This window comes from Rhinoderma darwinii, chromosome 2, assembly GCF_050947455.1.
Source record: "Rhinoderma darwinii isolate aRhiDar2 chromosome 2, aRhiDar2.hap1, whole genome shotgun sequence".
Lineage (NCBI taxonomy): Eukaryota > Metazoa > Chordata > Amphibia > Anura > Rhinodermatidae > Rhinoderma > Rhinoderma darwinii.
The window spans coordinates 47,833,913-47,857,206 of NC_134688.1; the positions used below are offsets into that span (position 1 = coordinate 47,833,913).

Consider the following 23,294-nt stretch of genomic DNA (forward strand, 5'->3'; position numbering starts at 1 on the left):
ACATCAGGGATCAGAGAAACGTTCCTACCTGCCTAATATTGATCTCACTCTCAACCCTTTTTAGCCTAGCATCCCCATGGCAAATATATTTGAAGCAAGTACCCCCAAAGCTATTTTCCAATGTGATTTTAAGTAATTTATTCTAAGCTGGCAACATAATACACTGCAAAGTTGGCGTTCGTGCAAATTCATGTGTAAATCAATCACAAAAAAATAAAATACATTAGGCGTAGTAATAAGCTACATAAGATAAAGTAGAAGTCACTTAGTCAATGTTGAGGTTCACAGTTTCCACCATACAATGCCTACTTAGTACCCCAATACAGTATTCAAAGTACCCCCATACAATTATTAATCAATTAATGTCATTCAGTATCCAATTAATGCTGTATGCCAAAAGTAATAATTTATTGCCAATATGTACAGTAGAATGTGACTATGTAGTCAGTTCATGCCGCCACCCACCTCCAGTGCAATTTAAGTACGGTGAGTCTCCAGAAAGTGCCATAAATGTTGAACGGTGGGAGTTCAATTCGGGGTCCCTCACGATTGTCAGAACAACTTTTTTTTTTTTTCTCCCCAGTCACTACCCATTCATGCATGCGACAAGTTAGTGTCAATTCGCCCCCGTTCTGACAGTCATTGGAAGTCCAAGCAATAAGACTCCCACCAATCAGTCATTATACCAACCTAGATCATTTATAAAGTAGGGGTGCACAACCTGTGGGCTTGTGATGCTGTTCTGAGACCCCCAACGATAAGTACACAGACATGCTTGCCTGTGTCCTGATGGTTTAGAAAGGCACAGTTATCAAACTACAGTCACATTCTGATGCAGTGAATGGCCGCTCCATCCTCTGTTCCCTGCACTGATCATAGATATCAATACAGGATTGTGACTATGTTTCTCTGGTACGGATGGACCTGTGATCCTGGTGCACCTCATTCTGAGTTCTTCAGCTTCCGCGATATTTCCCTCTTTGAAATGATCAAACCACCAAGGGACAAGCTTAAAGATTCTCAAGGTACCCTGAAGACCATTTAAAAGCAGTGCGAATGCACCTATTTCCAAGACAGCGTGTTCACCAATGGGAAGATGTACGATGGTGCCCGCAGGCATGTTTGGCACTAACCCTGCTAATGATTCAGGCAATAAACGTTCTTGTGCTCCCTTGGACACAGCAGACACTGATCCCATCCCAATCTTTAGATCTTTTCTCTAAAAGACCTTATCCCAAGCTCTGTCACCAGTCATGAATGTATTGGCTGACATCAAATCGGATGTAAAACGTATAGACCACACCGTGGCCATGTGGGAGGAAACTTAAGCTGGAATTATACAACATAGCGGACTTTCTTCAATCCCTTCTGCTTTCCCACCAAACCCACCTGAATAATGTGCCTCTGCAACTTGAGGATCCAAGAGTACCGCAGCTGGAGGAAGAATATTGGGACAATGAAGCTCTTACTCAAACGGTGAAGCAAATTTTTGCCTCCTTCGTTTCAATGTTTTTTATTGTTTGTTTTGCAAGAAACAAATGAACATTATTGCAATTATTGAACAGAAAGTGCAATCTCAGTAAAACAGCTATAACATCTCTGCAAAGAGGAAAATGCAAAAATAGTTGATTGAAGAGATAGTATAGTAACACAACAAAGAATAAGGCAAGAACAAAAAAAGAATCTAAGCAGACATCCAAAAATAAAAACTGCACTGTTGACAAATCACCGTACATTGAGGGAAAAGTGATGTCCGGCCAGTAGGCGCCGATTGTCATGTAGTGTAGTAAACGCTCTGGAACCAAGGGTTCCACAGGTGTGTGAGCTTATGAAATGAGGAATTACCCAAGGATATGATTTTTTCGTATATGTATCAATGCTATCAATTCTCCTAGTAGTGGAACCGCAATCTCTCTCCAAAGTCGTGTTGTTACCAGTTTTGCCATTAGAAGGGTTTTACAGATCAAACAACGCAGTGTGATGGAAAATGTACCCATTTCAAGAAAGAGTAAGGCCAGCTGTGGTGTCTTGGGGATTTGACCGTTAGACGTTGGACAAGAGTTCAAAAACCTGACACCAGTACGAATCAAGTTTAGGACATTTCCATAAAATATGGTAGAGCGTGCCAGTGTTTCCGCATCCCCTCCAGCACACAGGGGATGAGTCAGGGGACATTTTGTGTAAACAGTCTGGAGTATAATACCATCTCAGAGATTTTTTTTGTAGCGGCTTCTATGCGTTGGATACACGGCAGAGATTTATAAATTAGTTTGAAGGCTTCCATCCATGTCCTATCAGAAAAGGAGCAACCAAATTCCCTCTCCCAGGACTGAAGGGGACTGGATTTGGAGAAACGAGTGTGAGTGTAACATGTTGTATATAATTCTCAGACTCTTAATGCGTTTCAAGAAAATTCCAAACACTTTGAAAATGTATCAGGATTATTGTGAGTCGTGATGCAATGTTAAACCTGCAGGTATTTGTAAAAATCTGAAACCGGCACAGAGTATTTAGATGTGAGGTGCTCAAAACTAGGGATGTCACGATACCAGAATTTGGACTTCGATACCGATACCTCGTGTAGTATTGCGATTTCGATACCAAAACAATACTTTGCCACAGTAATAATAAAAAAAATAAAAAGTTCTTCCATTCTCTGATGTGAGGCGCGAGGTGTGATGATGCATTTTGAACCTCCATGTGCCTCACATTAATAGTAATTAACCCCATCATGTTTCTCAGTCATAATGGGTTAATGTATAAGGTACATGATGGGGTTAATTACTATTAATGTGAGGCACATGGAGGTTAAATTAATCACACCTTGAGCCCCACAATAAGTGATAGAAAACTGTTTTTATTTTTTTTTTACAGCGTACACATTATACATGATGCAAACAAATTGTTGTGAAGGTTGTTACGGCCGCGCCAATGGCGAATGTATATTTTATGTATTGAGAATTATTTTAATGTTTATTGTAAAAAAGGTGTATATGTATTTTTTTTTTAATTTAATATTACTTTTGTTTTTACTTTTATTTTTAAACTTTAATGTACTGGCATATATCTATATACGGATAGTACACAGGCAGTTGTTAGGACATACCTAAGTATTCCCAAACAGGAAATATGGTAAGACAGCCCTGGGGTCCTTGAATGGACCCTGTTCTGTCTGCCCATTTATGGTATGTCCCTCAATCGCGTTACAGGGATTCCTGTGATGTGAACCAAGGGGCATCCCCCCCTTCTCATTTACCCCTTGAATGCTACAGTCCGCTTTGATCGCAGCATTAAGGGGAATAGCGGCGGAGATGAGAGGTTTCTCTGATCTCTGCCATTATAGAGAGGGTGCTGCTCCTGTGTAATACAGCCATTGCCCCGCTCCTGACATTAAGTGCGTGCGCGGTCTGCATGAGATGATGCTGCCGGCGCTGCACTAATGAGCGGCGGCGCAGGCACGGAGGACAGAACATGGGGGTGTTTTGTAGTGCGCCCGCCATGTTCTGTCTCAGTGAAGCGATGGCCGCATCACATCATCCTGACGGCACACCTTTGATAGGACTCAGGAGTGGGGCGATGGCTGTATTACACAGCCGTAGTCCAGCTCTCATAGATTCATGTGTTACTATGCTTAGCTGTGCGGCTGCGCAGCTAAGTATCGAAATACATGAAATAACGATATCGAAACAGTATCAATGTTTCGATGCATCGTTCATCCATACTCACTGATTGTTGGTAAATAAGTGTGGGGTATTAGTAATGCCTTTCATTGACCATAGGGTCAGGTTTAGATTGGGGACAATTAATGAAAAGATCTATGGGACGGTATGACTTTAAGAGAGGGGTGCGTTCAGGAGATTTACGTTGGAAAAAAGACCAGCATTGTAATGTTGCTTGGGTCAACGGGGACAGTGAGTGGAGCGAAGGAAAGTTCCAAAAGGTTAAAAACAAAGTAGTTTTTAGACTAATTGGTGATATGTACGAGGATTCTATCTGAAGTCAATGGATATCTTTGTCATGCCACCAATTCGATCTGTGCAACAAGAGTGGCAATATAATAATTATATATGTCAGGGACACTCAATCCACCCATCCTTTTTGTCACGAGTATGTATATGGTGGGAGATTCTGAGTTTGCAACCTGTCCAAACAAATAGGGGGAGGGTTTTTTGGGCTGAATTAAAAAATTGGTTGGGGAGACTGATTGGGAGGGTTCTAAAGATGTATAGTAGCCTTGGAAGGAGAAGCATGTTATATGCAGCTATTCTTCCTAGCCGTGACGTTATATATTTAAGGAGTCTTTCAGATTCTGTATGTAAGGACTGAAGAAGGGGTTCATAATTTAGCTTTATAAAGGTCACGGAAGAAGAGGTTATGGTGATACCCAAGTATTGAGTGCCGTTTATTTGCCAATCAAAGGGATGTTTCGTTTTGAGGAAATACAATGTGTCAGGGTCTAAGTGAAGAGGTAACATCTGAGATTTTTGAGTATTCCGTTTATAGTTTGAAAGTTTACCAAATGAGTTAACGTTCAAGACTGAAGCAAGCAAAATTTCCGGTTGGGATAAGGAAAGGATGTCATCCGCGTATAGTAAGAGAGAACACATACTATGTCCAGTTTTTATGCCGTGAACTGCGCTATGCGTTTTAATATGTAGGGCCAAAGGTTCCATGGAAAGGATGAATAATATTGGAGATAAAGGGCAGCCTTGGCGTGTGCCATTGAATATGTTGAAGTCTTCAGAAAGGACACCATTGGTGTAAACTTTGGCTGAAGGGGCAGAGTTAAGAGCTTGAATTACGTCAAAAGATATTACCGTCAAAGCCCATTGTTTTAAAGTGTAGCTAAACGTTCGATAAACTTCTGATATGTCATAGTGACATGTCAGAAGTTTGGATTAGTGGGGGTCTGAGCACGGAGACCCCCACTAATCTCTAGAACGAAGCAGCTGAAGCGTTCATGTGAGCGCTCAGCTGCTTCGTGTCTGTTCGGCTTTTTCCGGAAATAAATGTATCGTGTACGAGCTCAATAGAAAGTTTGAGCCCGTACTCTGATTCATCGGCTTTCCGGAAAATGCCGGAGTACGGGCTCATAGACTTTCTATTGAGTCCGTACACCGATACATTTATTTCCAGAAGAAGCCGCACAGACACGAAGCAGCTGAGCGCTCACACGAGCACTTCAGCTGCTTCGTTCTAGAGATTAGTGGGGGTTTCTGTGCTCAGACCCTCACCAATCCAAACTTCTGACGTGACTATGACATGTGAGAAGTTTGCCGAACGTTTAGCTACACTTTTTTTTTTTTTTTTTTTTTTATACTTATATATTTTTATTTTCATTTGCATTAACATGGGAATAAAAAAACAATAGCAAATACAGACGTGCAGGTACAAAGTGGGTGAACAAAAGAAAAATTTGTACATTACATTGATCGTCTATAGTTAGGTCAACACAGCATTACCACAATATAGTGCTAGGACTCAATGGGCGGACTATCTAAGATCTATTTATACAATATAAAAACATTGAAGCTATTGTCCGCTCGGATTATGCAGTAAGAAATACGAAGCTTAACTTAATGCTATTCCACGTCTGCATCCACCGCCTACACGAGATAAGAAAAGATTCCCACAATAATAACATGACAATAGACAGATACACTAGGGTAGGAAGAAGGGAAGGTAAAGATGGATCCCAGGAGTTATCATATTCTATACATTAGGCCTAAGTGTACTTTGAGACCAATGGTCTCTATCATGGTGGTCTAGAGGAGTCATACATGTCCCAGAACTTCCACACACTTGTAAAGCGATCTACGCAATTATTCAATGAGGCCGTCAGTGATTCCATTCTCTTGACCTCCCTAATTCTGTCATGAAGGGTATTCAACGTAGGAGGAGTATTGCGTTTCCAATTGGCCGCAATAAGACACTTCGCAGCTGTAAGTATATGAAGAAGCAATCGGGACTGGACCTTCCCCCATCCCTTCGGTGGCACATTTAGAAGATAGGTCAAAGCTTGCCTCGGGGGTCTAACCCCTAAAACCCCCTGAATAAGGCCTCCCAACTTCCCTCCAGAAGGGTTTTATTAGTTGACAGTCCCAAAAGATATGAGGAAGTGACCCCACGTCGCTGTGACATATCCAACACCTATCCGATACCAAAGGGAAAATGCGATGGAGGAATTCCGGAGTATGATACCAGTGCATCAAAATTTTATATTGGTTTTCTTGATTTCGCTGCCTGGGACCAGATGATTTGCCACAGCGACATGGGGAGCTCCCTGCCCAGGTATGCCTCCCACCTGGCCATATAGCCATGTCTGGCCGTCTCCTGAAGAGGCGAGTCAGCAAGAATAGCATATATCCCTGATATTAACCCCCTAGTTGAGACAGTCGTTTTACAGAGCGTTTCAAAGGCTGTGGGTTTAGAAAACACGGTTCCCCTCGCATAGAGTTAGCAAAATGTGTGATTTGCATATAACTGAAGTAGGAATTTTTTGTTAAGTTATATTTAGCTTGCAACGTCTCGAACGGCAAAATCGTTCGTTGACAGGGGTCTACTATGTCAGCAAAGTAAAATAAACCGGCTCTCGACCATGGCTGGGACATTTTTGTAGTAAGGCTCATAGGTAAGGAGGGATTATATAGGAAGGGTGTCATTAGGGATTTTGAGGACGACAAAGCGTACTTCGCTTTAGATATCCTCCAAATATTCCTAGTGAACGTCATTGAGTGCACGAGGGGGGTCGTCAGGGTGTCCGCCGTTCCAGACCACAACAAAGCATTCGGGTGTGTAGGTGCGATCCATAGTTTCTCAGTCCATTTATTATATGCCCTTAGTGAGGTCCAGCATGGGATCCTTCTCAAATGAACCGCCAGGTAGTACCGGTAAACGTCTGGGACAGCTAAGCCACCCGCCGTAACAGACGAGAGCATGACTGAGCTTGGGATTCTATGTCGTCTACCCGCCCAAATGTATTTCAGAAGAGTAGTTTGAAATTTGCACATGTCTTTTCGTGGTATAGGAACCGGAAGGGTTTCCAAAAGGTATAAATACTTTGGTAGGATAGTCATTTTAACCGCCGATATTCTACCGCAAAAAGACAAGGGCAGGGCAGACCATCTAGATATGAGTTTATTTATGTCTTGAAAGAAAGGGGCGTAATTATGTTTGTACAGGGATGCATATGAACTAGATATCTGAGTGCCTAAGTATTTTATTGTGTCCGTCTTCCAAGTATATTTAAAGGAAGACTGCAGGGTCGCTATAAGTGACGGGGCCAGATTAATCGGTAAGGCTTCTGTCTTAGAGTTGTTGATTTTATAACCCGAATGTCGACTATATTCTTTTAGGACCGAATGTAGGTTGGGCAAGGAAATCTGTGGATTGCGCAGAGTCAGGAGGACATCATCGGCGAAAAGGGATATTTTAAATTCCCTATCTCTTACCATGATACCTTGAATATCCGGATTTCTCCTGATATATGAAGCCAGTGGCTCTACGCAAAGCACAAAAATGAGGGGAGAGAGCGGGCACCCTTGACGGGTACCATTGAAGATAGAAAGGCTTTGAGATGTAGCATGTGACAATTTTAGCGTTTCGTTCGGGGAGGAGTATAGTGCACGTATCGCGTGAAGAAAAGGACCAGAAATACCAATCATCGCTAGGGTGGCGAAGAGGAAGGACCAGTCTAATCGATCAAATGCCTTCTCAGCGTCCAGACTCAAGAGTAGACCCGATGTTTCTGATTTATTGATAACATCTATGAGATCTATAGTTCTTCTAGTGTTATCCCCCGCCTTTCTATGCATGACAAATCCCACTTGATCTTTTTGGATCAACCCGGGCAGAAGGGAAGCCAACCTATTGGCCAATATCTTGGTGAATATTTTTAAATCTGCATTCAGCAGCGATATCGGTCTGTAGTTAGAACAATCAGAGTGGTCCTTCCCCGGTTTAGGAATAACCGTGATAAAAGAATGAAGCATTGAGGGCGGTATCTGCTCCCCCGACAGGAAGGAATTAAAGAGGTCTATCATATGTAGAGTTAGAGAATCCTGAAAGACTTTGTAATAGAGATAAGAGAAGCCGTCAGGACCCGGTGATTTACCATTAGGGAGTTCTTTGATCGTGTCCTGTATTTCATCTAACAAGATGGGTGCATTGAGCATATCAATGTCCGATGTTGTAAGAGTGGGGAGAGAGCAAGATTTTAGATATTCCGAGAGGCACTGGGTTCGGGCAGTGGGGTCGGTAGGGAGTTGAGACGGGAGGGAATATAGCTTTGTATAATATTGGTGGAATAGATCGGCCTGTTGCTTAGGGTCAAAGAGGAACTGACCTTGTGAGTCTTTAAGCGCCGATGGGGTCGAGTGTAGTTGGTTGTTACGTAATTGCGCTGCCAGTAGTGAGTGTGCCTTATTTCCCCGTTCGTAGTATTTCTATTTAGTATATAATAATAATCGTTCCACCTTGGCTATGGAGAGATCCTTCAATTTACTCCGCGCTTCAATAATGCGACGGAGAGTGGATGTAGAGGGAAACATGGCCATTCTACATTCTAGGGCGGTAAGGGTCGCTGTCAAGTCTACCTGCTGTTGTTTCGTGTCTCGCTTGAGGCGAGAAGAAATGGAGATACAATGCCCCCGAATAACTGCTTTATGGGCTTCCCATATTGTAGATAACGTAGGGACTGAGTTCTTGTTAAGGGTAAAATATGAGTCAATGTGGTTCTTAAGAGCATCCCTATGTATGGGGTATTTAAGCAGCCTTTAGTTTAGTCTCCAGTGGCATTGTCTTGTAGTCCGTAAATCTGAACGGAGGTCAAGCATAATCGGTGCATGGTCTGACCATGTGATAGGGCCAATGTCCGCTGAGGATGTAGAGCGTAGGCTCGATATGTTACCCAGAAAGAGGTCTATCCGTGTATGAGTATTGTGCGGGTGGGAATAGAAAGTGTACTGTTTAGCCAAAGGATTAGTAACCCTCCATAGGTCATATAGATTATATTTACGGATCAGGCGACGAAAGGCTAGGGTATGTCTGCGTAGGTCTGATGATGGCGTGGGCGTAGTGGGGCATTGTCTGTCCCTTACGTCTGACACGGGGAGATTAAAGTCCCCACCTATGATGAGTGTTAGACGGGAGGCTTGAGAGTTTGGCAAACACTTTCTCCAGAAAAGGAATCTGCAAGGTATTCGGGGCATATATATTACATAGCGTGAGAGGGACACCTCTCATTGTCCCCACCAGGATAACATATTGACCCATTGGGTCTATAATGGACTTACTAACTTGCAGCGGACAGTCTCTAGAGATCAGAATCGCAACTCCCGCTTTTTTCTTATTTTGTGTCGCCGTGTATACCATAGGAAAGTGGGGCAAGGCAAATTTAAAGGAGCCCGATCTGTCATGGTGCGTTTCCCGGAGAAATGCAATATCCGCTTTCAAGTATTTTAGTTCTGTGAGCGCTAATCTCCGTTTGACATTAGAGTTTAGGCCCTTAACATTTAAAGAAACTATGCGCGCCATGACAGATCTAAAGTCAGCAAATCAAACATGAATATAAACCCCCAAGAAGGGCCCAACCTGCATCTATAGCGGGACGGTAAGAGACCATAGATCCTCTCCATCTCTCCAGAGCCATATTCCCGAAGATATCTCCTATCAGAAGACCAGAATCCAAGGAAAGAGGGGGAAGGATAGGGGAGACGTAGACATAAAAACACGTAAAGTAAAAGCAATAAACATATACAGTAACAGTGCACTATCAAGTCACACTATTGACTATGAATGGAAAGTACCTTCCATATGGAGACATAATAATTAAATCGATTCTTTTGCGTAACTAACAGTGAAAACACTAGGTGCATAAAATGCACTAGGAAAATGAGTCGTCTCCGTAGGGAATAAGTATCCCTAGAAGTCGACGCAGCTGGAGCCCACCTTAACAACTTCTGCTCCAGGGTCAGCCAAATCTGGTGACTTGGTCTGATAGCCCCCCCACCACCACCTATATGGGTGTAATACAGTTTAAAAGAAAATAACACATAACAACATAAAAATAAAGAACAAATTCAATGCGGCCTGTGCACTAAACAGTGCATATACGAGTAGTAGCCTCCCGCAACAAACTCTTATCTCCGGATTGGAGACTTGCGACCTCTGTCGATAATAGGGTTCCCCGGTGTGGTGGATTTCTTTTTTTGCAGGACTTTGTGCCAGACGGGTGGAGGGGGTAGAACGAGATCCCAACTAGGCAATTTCGGTAAAGGAATATCCAGTATGGCACAAAATGCTTGTACATCCATAGGCGACCTGAGGACTGCGGAGCGTCGATCTCTTCTGGCTGTAAGACTGAAAGGGAATCCCCAGCGGTACAGGTTGTTAGCATCCCTCAGGATGGAGAGCAGCGGGCGCAGTTGTCGCCGCTTATGTAGGGTAATCCAGGATAGGTCAGGTAGTAGTTGAATCGTAGCATTTCCATATTCAATGGACCATTGGGTTCTGGCCTTGGTCATTATGGTTTCCTTCAGCTCAAAGTCCGTAACACAGCAGATGATATCTCTTGGCAGGGTGGTGGCCCCTTTTGGTCGCAGAGCTCTGTGAGCTCAGTCTAATTTAATAGGATGGTCCATGGCTGCGCCTATAACTTTGTTAAAAATGGTCGTCAGGATCGGTTTCACATTTTCGTCTTGTTTAGGTTCAGGTACACCCCTGATTCTAATGTTGTGGCGTCGACCCCTATTCAAATCTTCCAGATGGTTATGGTAGCCGTGTTTTGGGCCACTACCGTGGACTGTAGTTGGGAAATATATTGGCGGGTGGAATCGTGATCATCCTCCAACGTCTCCACTCTATTTGCTACATATTGTATATTCTGCCGTACAGCTGCAATGGCGGCATTACAGGTATCTTTTACCTCCGCTATAAGAACCTTAATGTCCTCTCTAGTAGGAAGCTGGCAGAGGATGGAATGCCAGTCTGCCCTTTTAGGTGTGGGGCACTCGGAGTCAGAGGATGAGAGCTCTGCCTGGGAACCCAAGCCTCGGTCACACGAGGGTGGCCGTGTCAAAATGGAGGGAGCTTCCAGCTCCGCGTCACGTGTCTCTCTTCTCCGGTCTCTAGAACGTTTCGAGGAGGGGGAGGGGGTCTAGTCCCTCGGAGCCTTGGGCAAGAGCGGGAAATTCTCTAGGGTAAAAGGTAAGTCACCAACCTGTGAGCCGTTATGCTGTGGAGAGGCACTCGTCAGGAAAGCTTGCTCTGGGTGCGGTAAGGAGGTATCCAAAGATGGCGGGCCTACGTTCACGTGGCCGTCTTCCCGCCCCAGGTCATGGCGCTGGTCAGCAGATACAGAGCCAGGTAGCTCCGGTGTCAGGGACTGTACCTGATCGGCAAGCGGATCTCCCTCCAGGGACTCTGATGGGCACCAGGAAGCTTGTGATGCTGTGTCTAAGGAAGGCGCCATTGGTGGCGTTTGTTCCGCCTGTGGGTCTGCGCGAAGGAATGCGTCCAGAGTCCCGGGATTCGGCCCGCCGGAAGGTACCATTTTATTCTCTGGCTTCTTGGGCATACGTTTCCCCATCTTGCGGGTGTATTGGGAGGCTAAATCCAAGATCAACCGCAGTTAATAGGGTGGTTAGTGGAGGAGCTCTGAACCGTGCGTCCTACTCCATCGACATCCGGTCACGCCCCCGTTTAGCTACACTTTAAGGGTCTAAAAAGCGTATGACCAATTAATGCAGTCAAACGCTTTCTCCGGAACTAGTGCCAACAATGTTGCTTGAATTTTGGGTGATTCGATAGACTGTAGTAAGTTTAAGATTAGTCTTGTATTGTCTGAAGCTTGTCGGCCTTTAATAAAACCTACTTGATGTCTGCTTATCAGAGTGAACAATGTGTGGGTAATTCTATTGACTATCAATTTCGCATAAAGTTTTGGGTTAGAATTGAGCAGCGATATGGGTTGAAAATTTTGAAGTGTGTCGGTGGTCCTCCCTGGTTTAGGCAACGTAACGATCAAGGCTGATTGATTCTCTTTAGGGAAGGAGCCAAGGGTCATCGTTGGAAAAATCTGCCCAAATAAGGAGTCCATTTAGATGAGAAGGTTTTATAATATGAGTTAGTAAGTCCATCGGGACCAAGAGTTTTGCCTTGCGGAAGAGATTGTATAATTTTTCAAAATTTCTAGGTTTGTTATAGGGGCATACAATGCGTGTAGTTGGTCCGAAGAAAGACTAGGCAGAGAAGCATTCGGAAAGAAATTTTGTATGTCAGAGGCTATAGGACGTTCTACAAAGGGATCGTCTTTAAGATTATATAAGGAGGAATAATATCTACGGAACTGATCAGCGATTTCTCTAGGACCTAACATTTTACTCCGAGATTGGAGGTTTAGTAAGTATGGTATTCTGGACTTTTGATGTTTGAGTTTAAGGCGTGCAGCTAATAGCTTCCCAGATTTATTATTTTGGGAGTAGTACTTGGCTTTAGTTTTTCTAAGTTTTTTTTTTTTTGTAATCTGATAGAAGGCATAATTTGAGACGTTGTCTCAGAAGAAGTAGTTGTGATACTTGTGAGGTCTGTAGGTGTAGATTTGTTTTTAGTGTTTAAACCACGAATTTCATCCGTCAGAGACGAAACCTCAACCATTCTCCTGTTTTTTAACCATATGACCCAATCTGATAAAGGTGCCTCTGATGTATGCCTTATGGGCGTGGCATAAGGAGGCAATTCCGACATCTAATGTGTCATTGGTCTGGAAGTATTCTCCAAAATCTGTTTCTAAGGTTTGTCTATGTGTGGGATGGGACAGGAGAAAGGGGCTGGATCTCCACGAATATGTAGGAGGGGAGTTATGAGTTTCCATGAGTGTCAATGTGTTTGGAGCATGATCCGACCAAAAGATATCGCCTATAGATGTGGACTTGACTAAAAAGAGAGAGTCCCTGTCCACCAGAAACATTGATTCTTGCATAGCTATTATGCACGTGAGAATGGTGGGAGAAGTCTGTTTCTGAACCATGTTGCATACATCACGTATCGCCTCCCTCCAAAACAAGTCTAGCTGTAATACTCTGCTGCTAGAGAGGCAGGAGAGGTCTTTTATGATAACACCACAATTAGACTTCTAGGTTCTTGTGGCTAGCATTTTATCAAAATGCATTCTTTTGAAACCATTGACTGATGATCTACGTGCTAACACGGTACCTGTCGTCTGGATATTTCCCTTTTTGGCTGGCCACAGCCAAAGATGGATGGCAGAACAAGACAACCCCGTTAAATTTCAAAGCGGCCAAATCTTAAAAAAAAAATTAGACGCTCCATCACTACATTATAAGTGCCCTATCTCCTACATAATGTGATCAGTGCTGTAATGTAGATTACAGCAGCGGTTTTTATTTAGAAAAACGATCAATTTTGACCAAGTTATGACCTATATTAGCTTTATGCTAATGAGTTTCTCAATGGACAACTGGGCGTGTTTTACTATATGGCCAAGTGGGCGTTGTACAGAGGAGTGTATGACGCTGACCAATCAGCGTCATACACTTTTCCCCATTCATTTACACAGCACATAGCGATATAGCTACATCGCTATGTGCAGCCACATAAACACACTATAACGCTACTGCAGTGTCCTGACAATGAATATACATTACCTCCAGCCAGGACGTGATGTATATTCAGAATCCTGTCACTTGGCTAGGGAGGAAACTTGCTATCAACCTATGTACTTACGCATATCCTATATACACGCCAATCTCTTCCAGTATCTTTCCCAAATTTAGGAGTTCATTTAACAAGTTCCTTTTATCGTGCTAAACCTCCTAGATTGGCTCATACATTAAAAAAGAAAGCAAGGGAGGTGTTTCTTTACCAGACGTATTCACATATTATAAGGCTATACTGCTTATTAGGTGGATGCAACTAGCTGACTCTACTTTACATGCGCCAAAAATAGATGAATGCAATATCTTAGGTAAAAACTTTGCTTGTCTTCTCTGGGTTAAGACGCCGCTCTCTAAAAAAATAAAATAACCACCTCATAAGCGATCTAACCATAGGCATGTTAACCCCTTAGTGTCTAAGCCTATTTTGGCCTTCAGGACCAGCCCCATTTTTGCAAATCTGACGTGTCACTTTATGTGGTAATAACTCCAGAATGCTTTTGCCTATCCAAGCGATTCTGAGATTGTTTTCTCGTGACATGTTGTACTTTATGATACTGAGAAAATTTTGTCGTTAAATTCAATATTTATTTGTAAGAAACGCCAAGATTTAGAGAAAATTAGCAAAAATTAGCATTTTTCTAAATTTAAATGTATTTACTTGTGAAACAGATAGTAATACCACACAAAATATTTACTAGTTTATATTTCCCATATGTCTACTTTGTTTGCGTCGTTTTTTGAACATTCTTTTATTTTTCTAGGAGAGTTACAAGGCTTTGAACTTTAGAAGCAATTTCTCATATTTTCAAGAAAATTTCAAAAGGCTATTTTTTCAGGGACCAGTTCAGTTCTGAAGTGGCTTTGAGGGCCTTATATATTAGAAAGTCCCCAGAAGTCACCCCATTTTGAAAACTGCACCCATCAAAGTATTCAAAACAGCATTCAGAAAGTGTTTTAACCCTTTAGGCGTTTCACAGGAATTAAAGCAAAGTAGAGGTGAAATTTACAAATTTCATTTTTTTTCTTCGAAAATTCATTTGTAATACATTTTTTCTGTACCACAGAAGGTTTTACCCAAGAAATGTAATTTATTATTTAGTGCCCAGATTCTGCAGTTTTTAGAAATATCCCACATGTGGCCCTAGTGTGATAATGGACTGAAACACAGGCCTCAGAAGCAAACGAGCACCTAGTGGATTTTGGGGCCTCCTTTTTTTAGAATATATTTTAGGCACCAGGTCCGGTTTGAATAGGTCTTGTGGTACCAAAACAGTAAAGACCCCCAAAAAGTGACCCCATTTTGGAAACTATACCCCTCAAGGAATTTATCTATGGGTATAGTTAGCATTTTGAACCCACAGTTTTTTTGCTAAATTTATTTGAATTAGTATGTGAAGATGAAAATCTACTTTTTTTGTGAAAAAACTTAGAAATTTTAAATTTTTACAAGGAATAAAGTAGAAAAAACACCCCATCATATGTAAAGCAATTTCTTCCGATTTATAGCAATACCCCATATGTGCTAATAAACTGCTGTTTGGACCCACAGCAGGCCTCGGAAGAGAAGGAGCACCATTTGGATTTCTGATTTTGCTGGAATAGTTTTCAGTTCCGTGTCGCGTTTGCAATGCACTAGAGGGATGAAAACCGTGGAAACCCCCCAATAGTGACCCCATTTTGGAAGCTACACCCCTCAAGGAATTTTTCTAGGGGTAAAGTTAGCATTTTGACCCCACAGTTGTTTTGCTGAATTCATTTGAATTAGTCTGTAAAGGTAAAAATCTACTTTTTTTCTGAAAAAAGGTAGCCATTTTTAATTTTTACAAGGAATAAAGGAGAAAAAGCACCCCAACATTTGTAAAACCATGTCTCCTGATTACGTAAATACCCCATATGTGGTAATAAACTGCTGTTTGAACCCACACCGGGGCTTAGAAGGGAAGGAGCGCTATTTGGCTTTTGGAGCTCAAATTTAGCTGGAATAGTTTTTGGGTGTCATGTCGAATTTGCAAAGCCCCCGAGAGACCAAAACAGTGGAAGCCCCTCAAAAGTAACCCCATTTGGGAAACTACACCACTTAAGGAATCTATCTAGGGGTATAGTGAGCATTTAGGCCCCACACGTCTTTTGCAGAATTTATTAGAATTAGGACGTGAAAATGAATATCAACATTATTTCCACTAAAATGTTGCATTTTTTCAATTTCACAAAGGATAAAGGAGGAAAAAGCACCCCAACATTTGTAAAGCAATTTCTCCCGAGTACGGCTATACCCCACATGTGGTCATAAATGCTTTTTCATTAGAAAGTAATTAACCCTTTCCGAACTGATTCATGTTTTGCTTTTTCGTTTTTTTCTTCCCGCTTTCCGAGAGCCACAACTTTTTTATTTTTCCGTCAATAGAGTGGTGTGAGGGCATATTTTTTGCGGGACGAGCTGTCGTTTTTATTGGTACCATTTTTTGGTACATAAGACTTTTTCAGCACTTTTTATTACATTTTTTGGTAGAGCCAGGGTGACCAAAAAACTGTGATTTTGCCGTTTAAAATTCTTTATTTTTCATGGCGTTCACCGTGTGAGTTAAATAATGATATATTCTAATAGCTTGGACTTTTACGGACGCAGCGATACCAATTTTGTGTATTTTTTTTTTTTACATTACTTTAGAGAAAAAATGTGAAAAGGGTTTATTTTTGGACTTTAAATATTTATTTAATTTTTTCCACTAATAACTATTTACTTTTGTTTTTACATATTTTATTAGTCTCCATAGGAGACTTGAACCAGCAATCGTTAGATCACTGGTAGAATACACTGCAATACTAATGTATTGCAGTATATTGTGAATTTTACAGGCTCCTGTAACAGCGTGATCGCTGTTTCTGTCAGTTAGTCCCGGGTATCAGCTGTAATACACAGCTGACACCCGCAGCGTATGGCGCGGGCTCAGCGCGTGAGATGCTCCATATATCACCCCCCACACCACGACATGCTATTAAGTCATGGTGCGCAAAGGGTTTAATGCGCAGCGGATGGTGGAAAGTGAAAATTAAAATTTTCCACTGCTGTGTCATTTTAGTGCACTATATGTTGTGCCCAGTTTGTGCCACAAATACCACATAAAATATTAACAGGGTTCTCCCGGGTATGGCGATGTAGGGCTCAGAAGGGAGGGACGCCATTTGGCTTTTGGAGCGCATATTTTGCTTGGTAGTAGCTCTGGCGTTTTGTTGGTATTTCAGTTTATAATGTGGGGGCACATGTAGGCTGGGCAGAGTACATCAGGGGCATAATAAGAGGGTATAATAATGGGGTAAATAAATAATAATCCGCAGATATGTGGCCAGTGTCGCACTTATAAATGGCACCCGATCCTATCTGCTTTTGGAACGCTCTGTACATTTTGCATCGCCATATTCTGGGAGCCGGAACTTTTTTATTTTTTCACCACCGGAGCCGTGTGAGGGCTTATTCTTTGCGGGACAATCTGTAGATTTCATTGGTACCATTTTGGGGTACATGCGATTTTGTTGATCACTTTTTATTAAATTTTTCGGCAAGCAAGGTGACCACAAACCATAAATTCTGACAATGATTTTTATTTATTTTTTACAGCGTTCACCCTGGGCTATAAATAACTATTACGATTACAGCGATACCATATGTATATAGGTTTTTTTATGTTTTAGAAAATAAATTATTTTTTGTGTCACCATATTCTGAGAGCCATAACTTTTTTTATTTTTCAGTCCAAAAAATCTGTGTAAGGGCTTTTTTTTTTGCGGGACGGTTTGTATCGGTACTATTTTGGCGTACATGCGACTTTTTGATCACTTTTTATTACATATTTTGGGAGGGGTGGTGACCAAAAAATAGTGATTCTGGCATTGTTTTTCATAAAAAATTTTTGCGGTGTTCACCGTGTGGGAAAAATAATATTATAGTTTTATAGTTGGGGTCGTTACGAACACGGTGATACCAAATTTGTGCAAATTTTTTTTTTTTACGTATTAATTTTTTTTTTCCTATAATAGAAGACTTATACTAGGAAAAAAAGCAGTTCTTGTTTATATCACTTATAACTTTTATTTTTACACTTTTTTTAAAACATTTTTATTCTTTTTTTTACTTTTTTCACTTGTCTTACTAGGGGACACTTAGACTTGCAGCTCTGATCGCTGCTGGAACACATTACAATACACACGTAGTGTAATGCATTCCAACTGTCATTGTGACGTGACAGTCACACTGACAGGAAGCCTACGACGACCACCCTCCGGGTGGTCCTCATGGGCTTCTGTACATGGCAACCCGGAAGCCATTGTCTGGCGTCCGGTTGCCATGGGTACGATTGGCAGCCCCCGTGATTTCACATGGGGGCTGCCGATCGGCGCTAAACACCTTAATTGTGGCGTTCAAAATCGAGCGCCGCAATTAAGGGGTAAACTGCTGATATCCGCAGCGATGGGCCGCTGATCGGCAACGGGGAATGCAGGGCAGACACCCTGCACAGTTAACCGCCGCTGCGGTGTAGCACCGCGCGGCGGTTAACTGTCAAAGCACAGACGTAACTGCACGTCAAGGTGCGCGAACTTACTGCTCACCTTGACGTACAGTTACGTCATGGTGCGTTAAGGGGTTAAAGGTATTCCACCAAACCAAGGCTCTGAACCTCTTCAAGGTTACTCTTACTGTTTTGGCCCTATTAAGTGTCTTAACACAACCACACCATGCCAAGCAACTCTACTGAAGGAATCTGGCTACAACCCTTCATCCTTAATACAAAATGTAGATTTTACGTCTACATTTCAAAAATTTTAAAGCGTTCAAATCAGGATAAACTGATTTTAACCTGACGTGAAAACATACTTTTGCCAAACGACCACAGAAAAAAATCCCAGTATCCTTTTCCATGGACTACCAAACGGTAGCAGCGGTACCCCATTCTACTCATAGATTGGAGTCCCCAACCTTTACTTTAGGTGTGCTATAGACATCTCTGATAGCTATTTACATTTTATCGTGGCCCATGGTAGTGGTACAATCGGTCAATGTGCTCCTCGGACCATAAAATGTTATGCACCCCTGCCTTGGGGTAAATTCACATGCAGCACGTTTGTTCCACTGTCCCGTCCATCTGCCTGGGGCTTGCAGAATTCCATGCACAAGCTGTAGAAACAACCCATTCACATGTTTAATATATGTGCTCTGTGAATAACACCTTAATTAGGATTAAGGACAAATGCACACTAATATTAATACTAAGAAGAAACAGAGTCTGTAGCCAGTATATAATCGAAAGATATCAATACAAAACTTTATTTAAATATACACAATAACAAACATTAAAAAAGGCATAGTAATAGGAGAAACTCAATCACAAGATGACATAGAAACGCATCAGGAGAGCCAAGGTAAGTATGGAAGAACCTTTTGAAGTATGGGTTCAGAGTAAAACTAAAATTAGTGTGACATAAATTAGTTAAGTCTATTTATATATTTAAATGCTGTTAAAGGGCATAAATGGTCCCAAGAACAGGCATCATATGAAAGAAGTAATGGGTCTAAACAGGACCCTATATGAACAATTACTAAAATAGTCTTACCCATAAAGAATCCTTGGCTGAGTCCCGATGGTCACTGTGTGCGCCCCGACGCGCGTTTCGCGAATGTCCGCTTCCTCAAATGCACACTAATGTAGGGATGCCTGATAGCAACACCGCCGAAGAAATGCTAGCACAGGCTTCCAGTATCCGTAGTTTCAGTTGCTGCACATCTCGTATCTTCACAGCATAGACAATTACCTTCAGATGACCCCAAAGATAAAAGTCTAAGGGGGTCAGATCGGGAGGCATTTCTTCTGCGGTGTTGCTTTCAGTGTGTGAAGAGTGGGAGAAGAGGGTTACATTGACAATCCAACACAATGGGCAGCACTTTGAACACATTTTATAAGTGGTCAGAAACTTGTAAATAACTCATGAAAGAATAAAGTAACGTTAAAACCAAGCACACCATTGTTTTTCTTGTGAAATTCTCGAGAAGTTTGATGTCACATGACCCTCTTCCCATTGAAAAAACGAAAGTTGGATACAAAATGGCTGACTTCAAAATGGCCGCCATGGTCAACACCCAGCTTGAAAAGTCCCCCCCCCCTCCCATATACTAATGTGCCACAAACAGGAAGTTAATATCACCAACCATTCCCATTTTATTTAGGTGTATCCATATAAATGGCCCACCCTGTAAACTAAATTGTAATGCCTCAGACATCTCTGCACTCCGTTATAAGGTAGACTAGGAGATGAAGGGGGTGTTTGCATAGTACGAACAATTTTACTTTTGCTTTCTTATAGCAGAGTGTGGTTTTACATCTACAGTTTTGGGACCTACATGTTTGATTTTTTTGTAATGGAAATAATTTGCTCTATTTGTGCAGATCTAATGCGACGCCAGGAAGAGCTGCGAAGGCTAGAGGAACTGAGGAATCAGGAGCTTCAAAAGCGAAAGCAGTTTCATATGAGGTAAATTTGGCAAGTATTATAACCTATTTTTATGTGTAACAGTCATTTAATCCCCCCATAAATCAATAGTACAAGCGAATATAATAAACTTAATATCATTTATTAGAGAAAATGTATTTTTCTCAATCCGGCATTTCTGCCTCCTGCACTGATCACTGTAAATTCACTGCTAAAATCTATATTCAGTGAGGCAGAGATGACGATGCACTGAGAGATCAGGTTACAGCTGCTGCCCATAGTCTACGGGGGTACCAGAGTAAGGCTGGGTTCACACGAGCACGTTACGTATTTCGGCCGCAAGTACCGGACCGAACACACTGCAGGGAGCCGGGCTCCTAGCATCATAGTTATGTACGACGCTAGGAGTCCCTGCCTCTCCGTGGAACTGCTGTCCCGTACTGAACACATGATTACAGTACGGGACAGTTGTAGGTGCAGATTTTAGCTGCGGAACTATCTGTGTTTACCTGCTGTTTTGATGCAGATTTTCTCCATCAAATTCTGCAATGTGCGCATTTGGCCTTAGTGAGTGGTCTTCATCTCTGCCTCACAGAATACGAATTTCAGGAATGAATTTGAATGTAAATGATCAGTGCAGAAGGAGAAGTCTAAGCGGATAAAGTTGCATTTTGCTGTAATAAGATATATTATAAAGCTATAATATATTCGCTTGTACTATTTGTTTATGGGGGGAAAAAAAATGTAAAGACGGTTACACTTTGACTACTTGGAGACACAGCCAATTTTGGGCTTGTTTTATTTGCGGAGGGAGTTTACGTTTTTAATGGCACCATATAAAGTACTGGGAAATGTAAAAAAAAATGCTTAGACAGGAAATGGAAAAAAGAAAAAGGGATTCCGCCATTGTTTTTAGGTTTTTTTCTTTTTCTGATCTTCACCATGTGGTAAAAATGTCATGTTAACTTTATTCTGCAGGTCAATACGATTACAGTCATACCAAATTTATATTGTTTTTTTTTGAATGTTTTACAAAGAAAAATCTTCATTAAAAAATAAATTTTGTTGCCATATTCTGAGAGCCATGTGAGCGCTGTAATTGCCACCACTTTGCGTTACATGTGACTTTTTGATCACCTTTTTTTTTTTTTTTTTCTTATTGAATTATTTGTCCCCTGAGCCTGCTGTGTTCTACTGTATATAATATAACTCCTGAGACTGCTGTATACTTCTAGTATGAAGAAGGTTTTGAGCCAGGGGGTATACATACAGCATATATATTGGTATACAGCAGGCAGGCTCAGGGGGTATATATTCTATACAGTAGTATACCAGTCCACTAACACTTGGTTACTTGGGGATGATTTTACCTATCAAGGCGATTCTCGTGACATATTGTACTTTATATTAGTGGAAAAATTTGGTCTATTAGATTCAGTCTTTGTGAAAAACACAAATTGAGAATTTTTAAAAATAGATTTTTCTAAATTTAAATGTGTCTGCTTGTAAAACAGATTGTAACTATTTTGTGTGGTATTACTATTTCACATATCCCATATGTCTACATTATGTTGGCATAGGTTTTTTTTTTAACGTCCTTTTATTTTTCTAGGACGTTACAAGGCTTAGAACCTTAGCAGCCATGTGTTCAATATACCACTGGGTAACTTTCTTTGACTTCTGAATTTAGATATCTTGGGTGATCCAATCTGAAAACATAGTACTATTTGAGGAATCCTAAAGTATATCTACCAGCTGCCGACCGGCTGAGAGGAATCATGATACACCATGTGATTCCACAGATCCAGCGAGTGCTTTTCCAGCACTTCCTATTGGGCACTGTGGGGGCTGTTTGGATGCAATTACTTTCACTAGTATAGCTCTATTTGGGAATCACACTGATGCTCTAATATAAAGAAGTCTGTCATTGAGATAGGGGAATTGAAATAAAACACTTAATAACGTACACAGATTCACGGTATCTACATTAACCTATATTCTAGACATGAAGAAGAGCAGAGACGACGTGAAGAGGAGATGATTCGACAGAGGGAACAAGATGATCTAAGACGTCAAGAAAGTTTCAAGCCTGCTTACATGGACACTGTAAGTCATTTTAACAAATTCAATCTACTGTTCCAGAAAATAGACTTCTCTATGTAGAATTACAATCTTCATCCTGCTTAGTATTGTGGATGTTCTTGGGCTTCTTTACATAATTGTTACCTTTTCTTTGTGTAGTAAGTTTGCTATAATCCTATTGTAATGGTAGTTTTTGTACTCCTTGTCACTGCTACCTCTGTGGAAGAAGAGACCAAAACCAAGAAATGTTAGGGTCTCCTCCTTCATAGGAAAAAATAAGTCCTGGTTGCTTGTCCAGAATCCCTGGAACTTCTAATCATCCAGATTAGTGTAGGGTTGCCTACTACCATGGTCAGCCTTATATCCGATGTCTTTACCTTCCTGTCATGTAGCTTTTACATGATCAGATTATCAATTTAACCGTGATTAACATTTTAGTGGCCTTACGTGATGCAGTGTATTGAAATGTTAACATTTGTTACTCTTCAGTTTTCTCTCTCAATCTATATAGTGGGCAGGTTTTAGAAACCAACTTTTAAGCAACAGCATTGAACCAGCTCTAACGAGGGGAATTTTTAAAGATCTAGTAATATTCCTTGTTCATTGTTCATATATTACAACAAGGGGCCACAGTATGGAGGGCTAAAACGTCACACATATGGGCTAATAAAGTCCTTACATCACTAAACTTGTCTGGAGTGCTGCCTATTTTTTGGATGTCTATATATTACTACATGAATATTTCACCATATTTAAAGTCTGTTCTTTTGGAATTGTTTTTGCACAATGTAACACTGTATGCATTTAATCACTTTACTCAGGTTTGAAAAAAAACATTCTAATTTCTCGTCCGTGTCATTGGGGGATACAGATGACATTGAGTATAAGCTGATGCAGACTCAAAGTAAAAGTATTAGCTCCTCTTACCAGACTATACCCCTCCTGTAACACGGAGCTAATTAATTTTATCTTCGTGTCCGTAGGAGACAGACCTACCTGCTCGTCGGCTCCATCTATTTTTCTCAGGCACAGTGAAACTCCTATTCCCTCTTACCC

The 23,294-nt window shown here is 41.4% G+C and overlaps 1 protein-coding gene across 5 annotated transcripts in view; it reads left to right on the forward strand.

Annotated features, from left to right (window-relative positions):
- The window catches only part of PSPC1 (paraspeckle component 1), a 121,172-nt gene that overhangs the window by 36,933 nt on the left and 60,945 nt on the right, over nt 1–23,294 (forward strand). For all 5 annotated transcript variants that reach the window (XM_075851613.1, XM_075851612.1, XM_075851614.1 and 2 more), the window contains exons 5-6: nt 20,114–20,198; nt 22,160–22,262. In XM_075851613.1, coding sequence (XP_075707728.1) covers nt 20,114–20,198; nt 22,160–22,262 — 188 coding nt within the window. The remainder of the gene's footprint in view (nt 1–20,113; nt 20,199–22,159; nt 22,263–23,294) is intronic.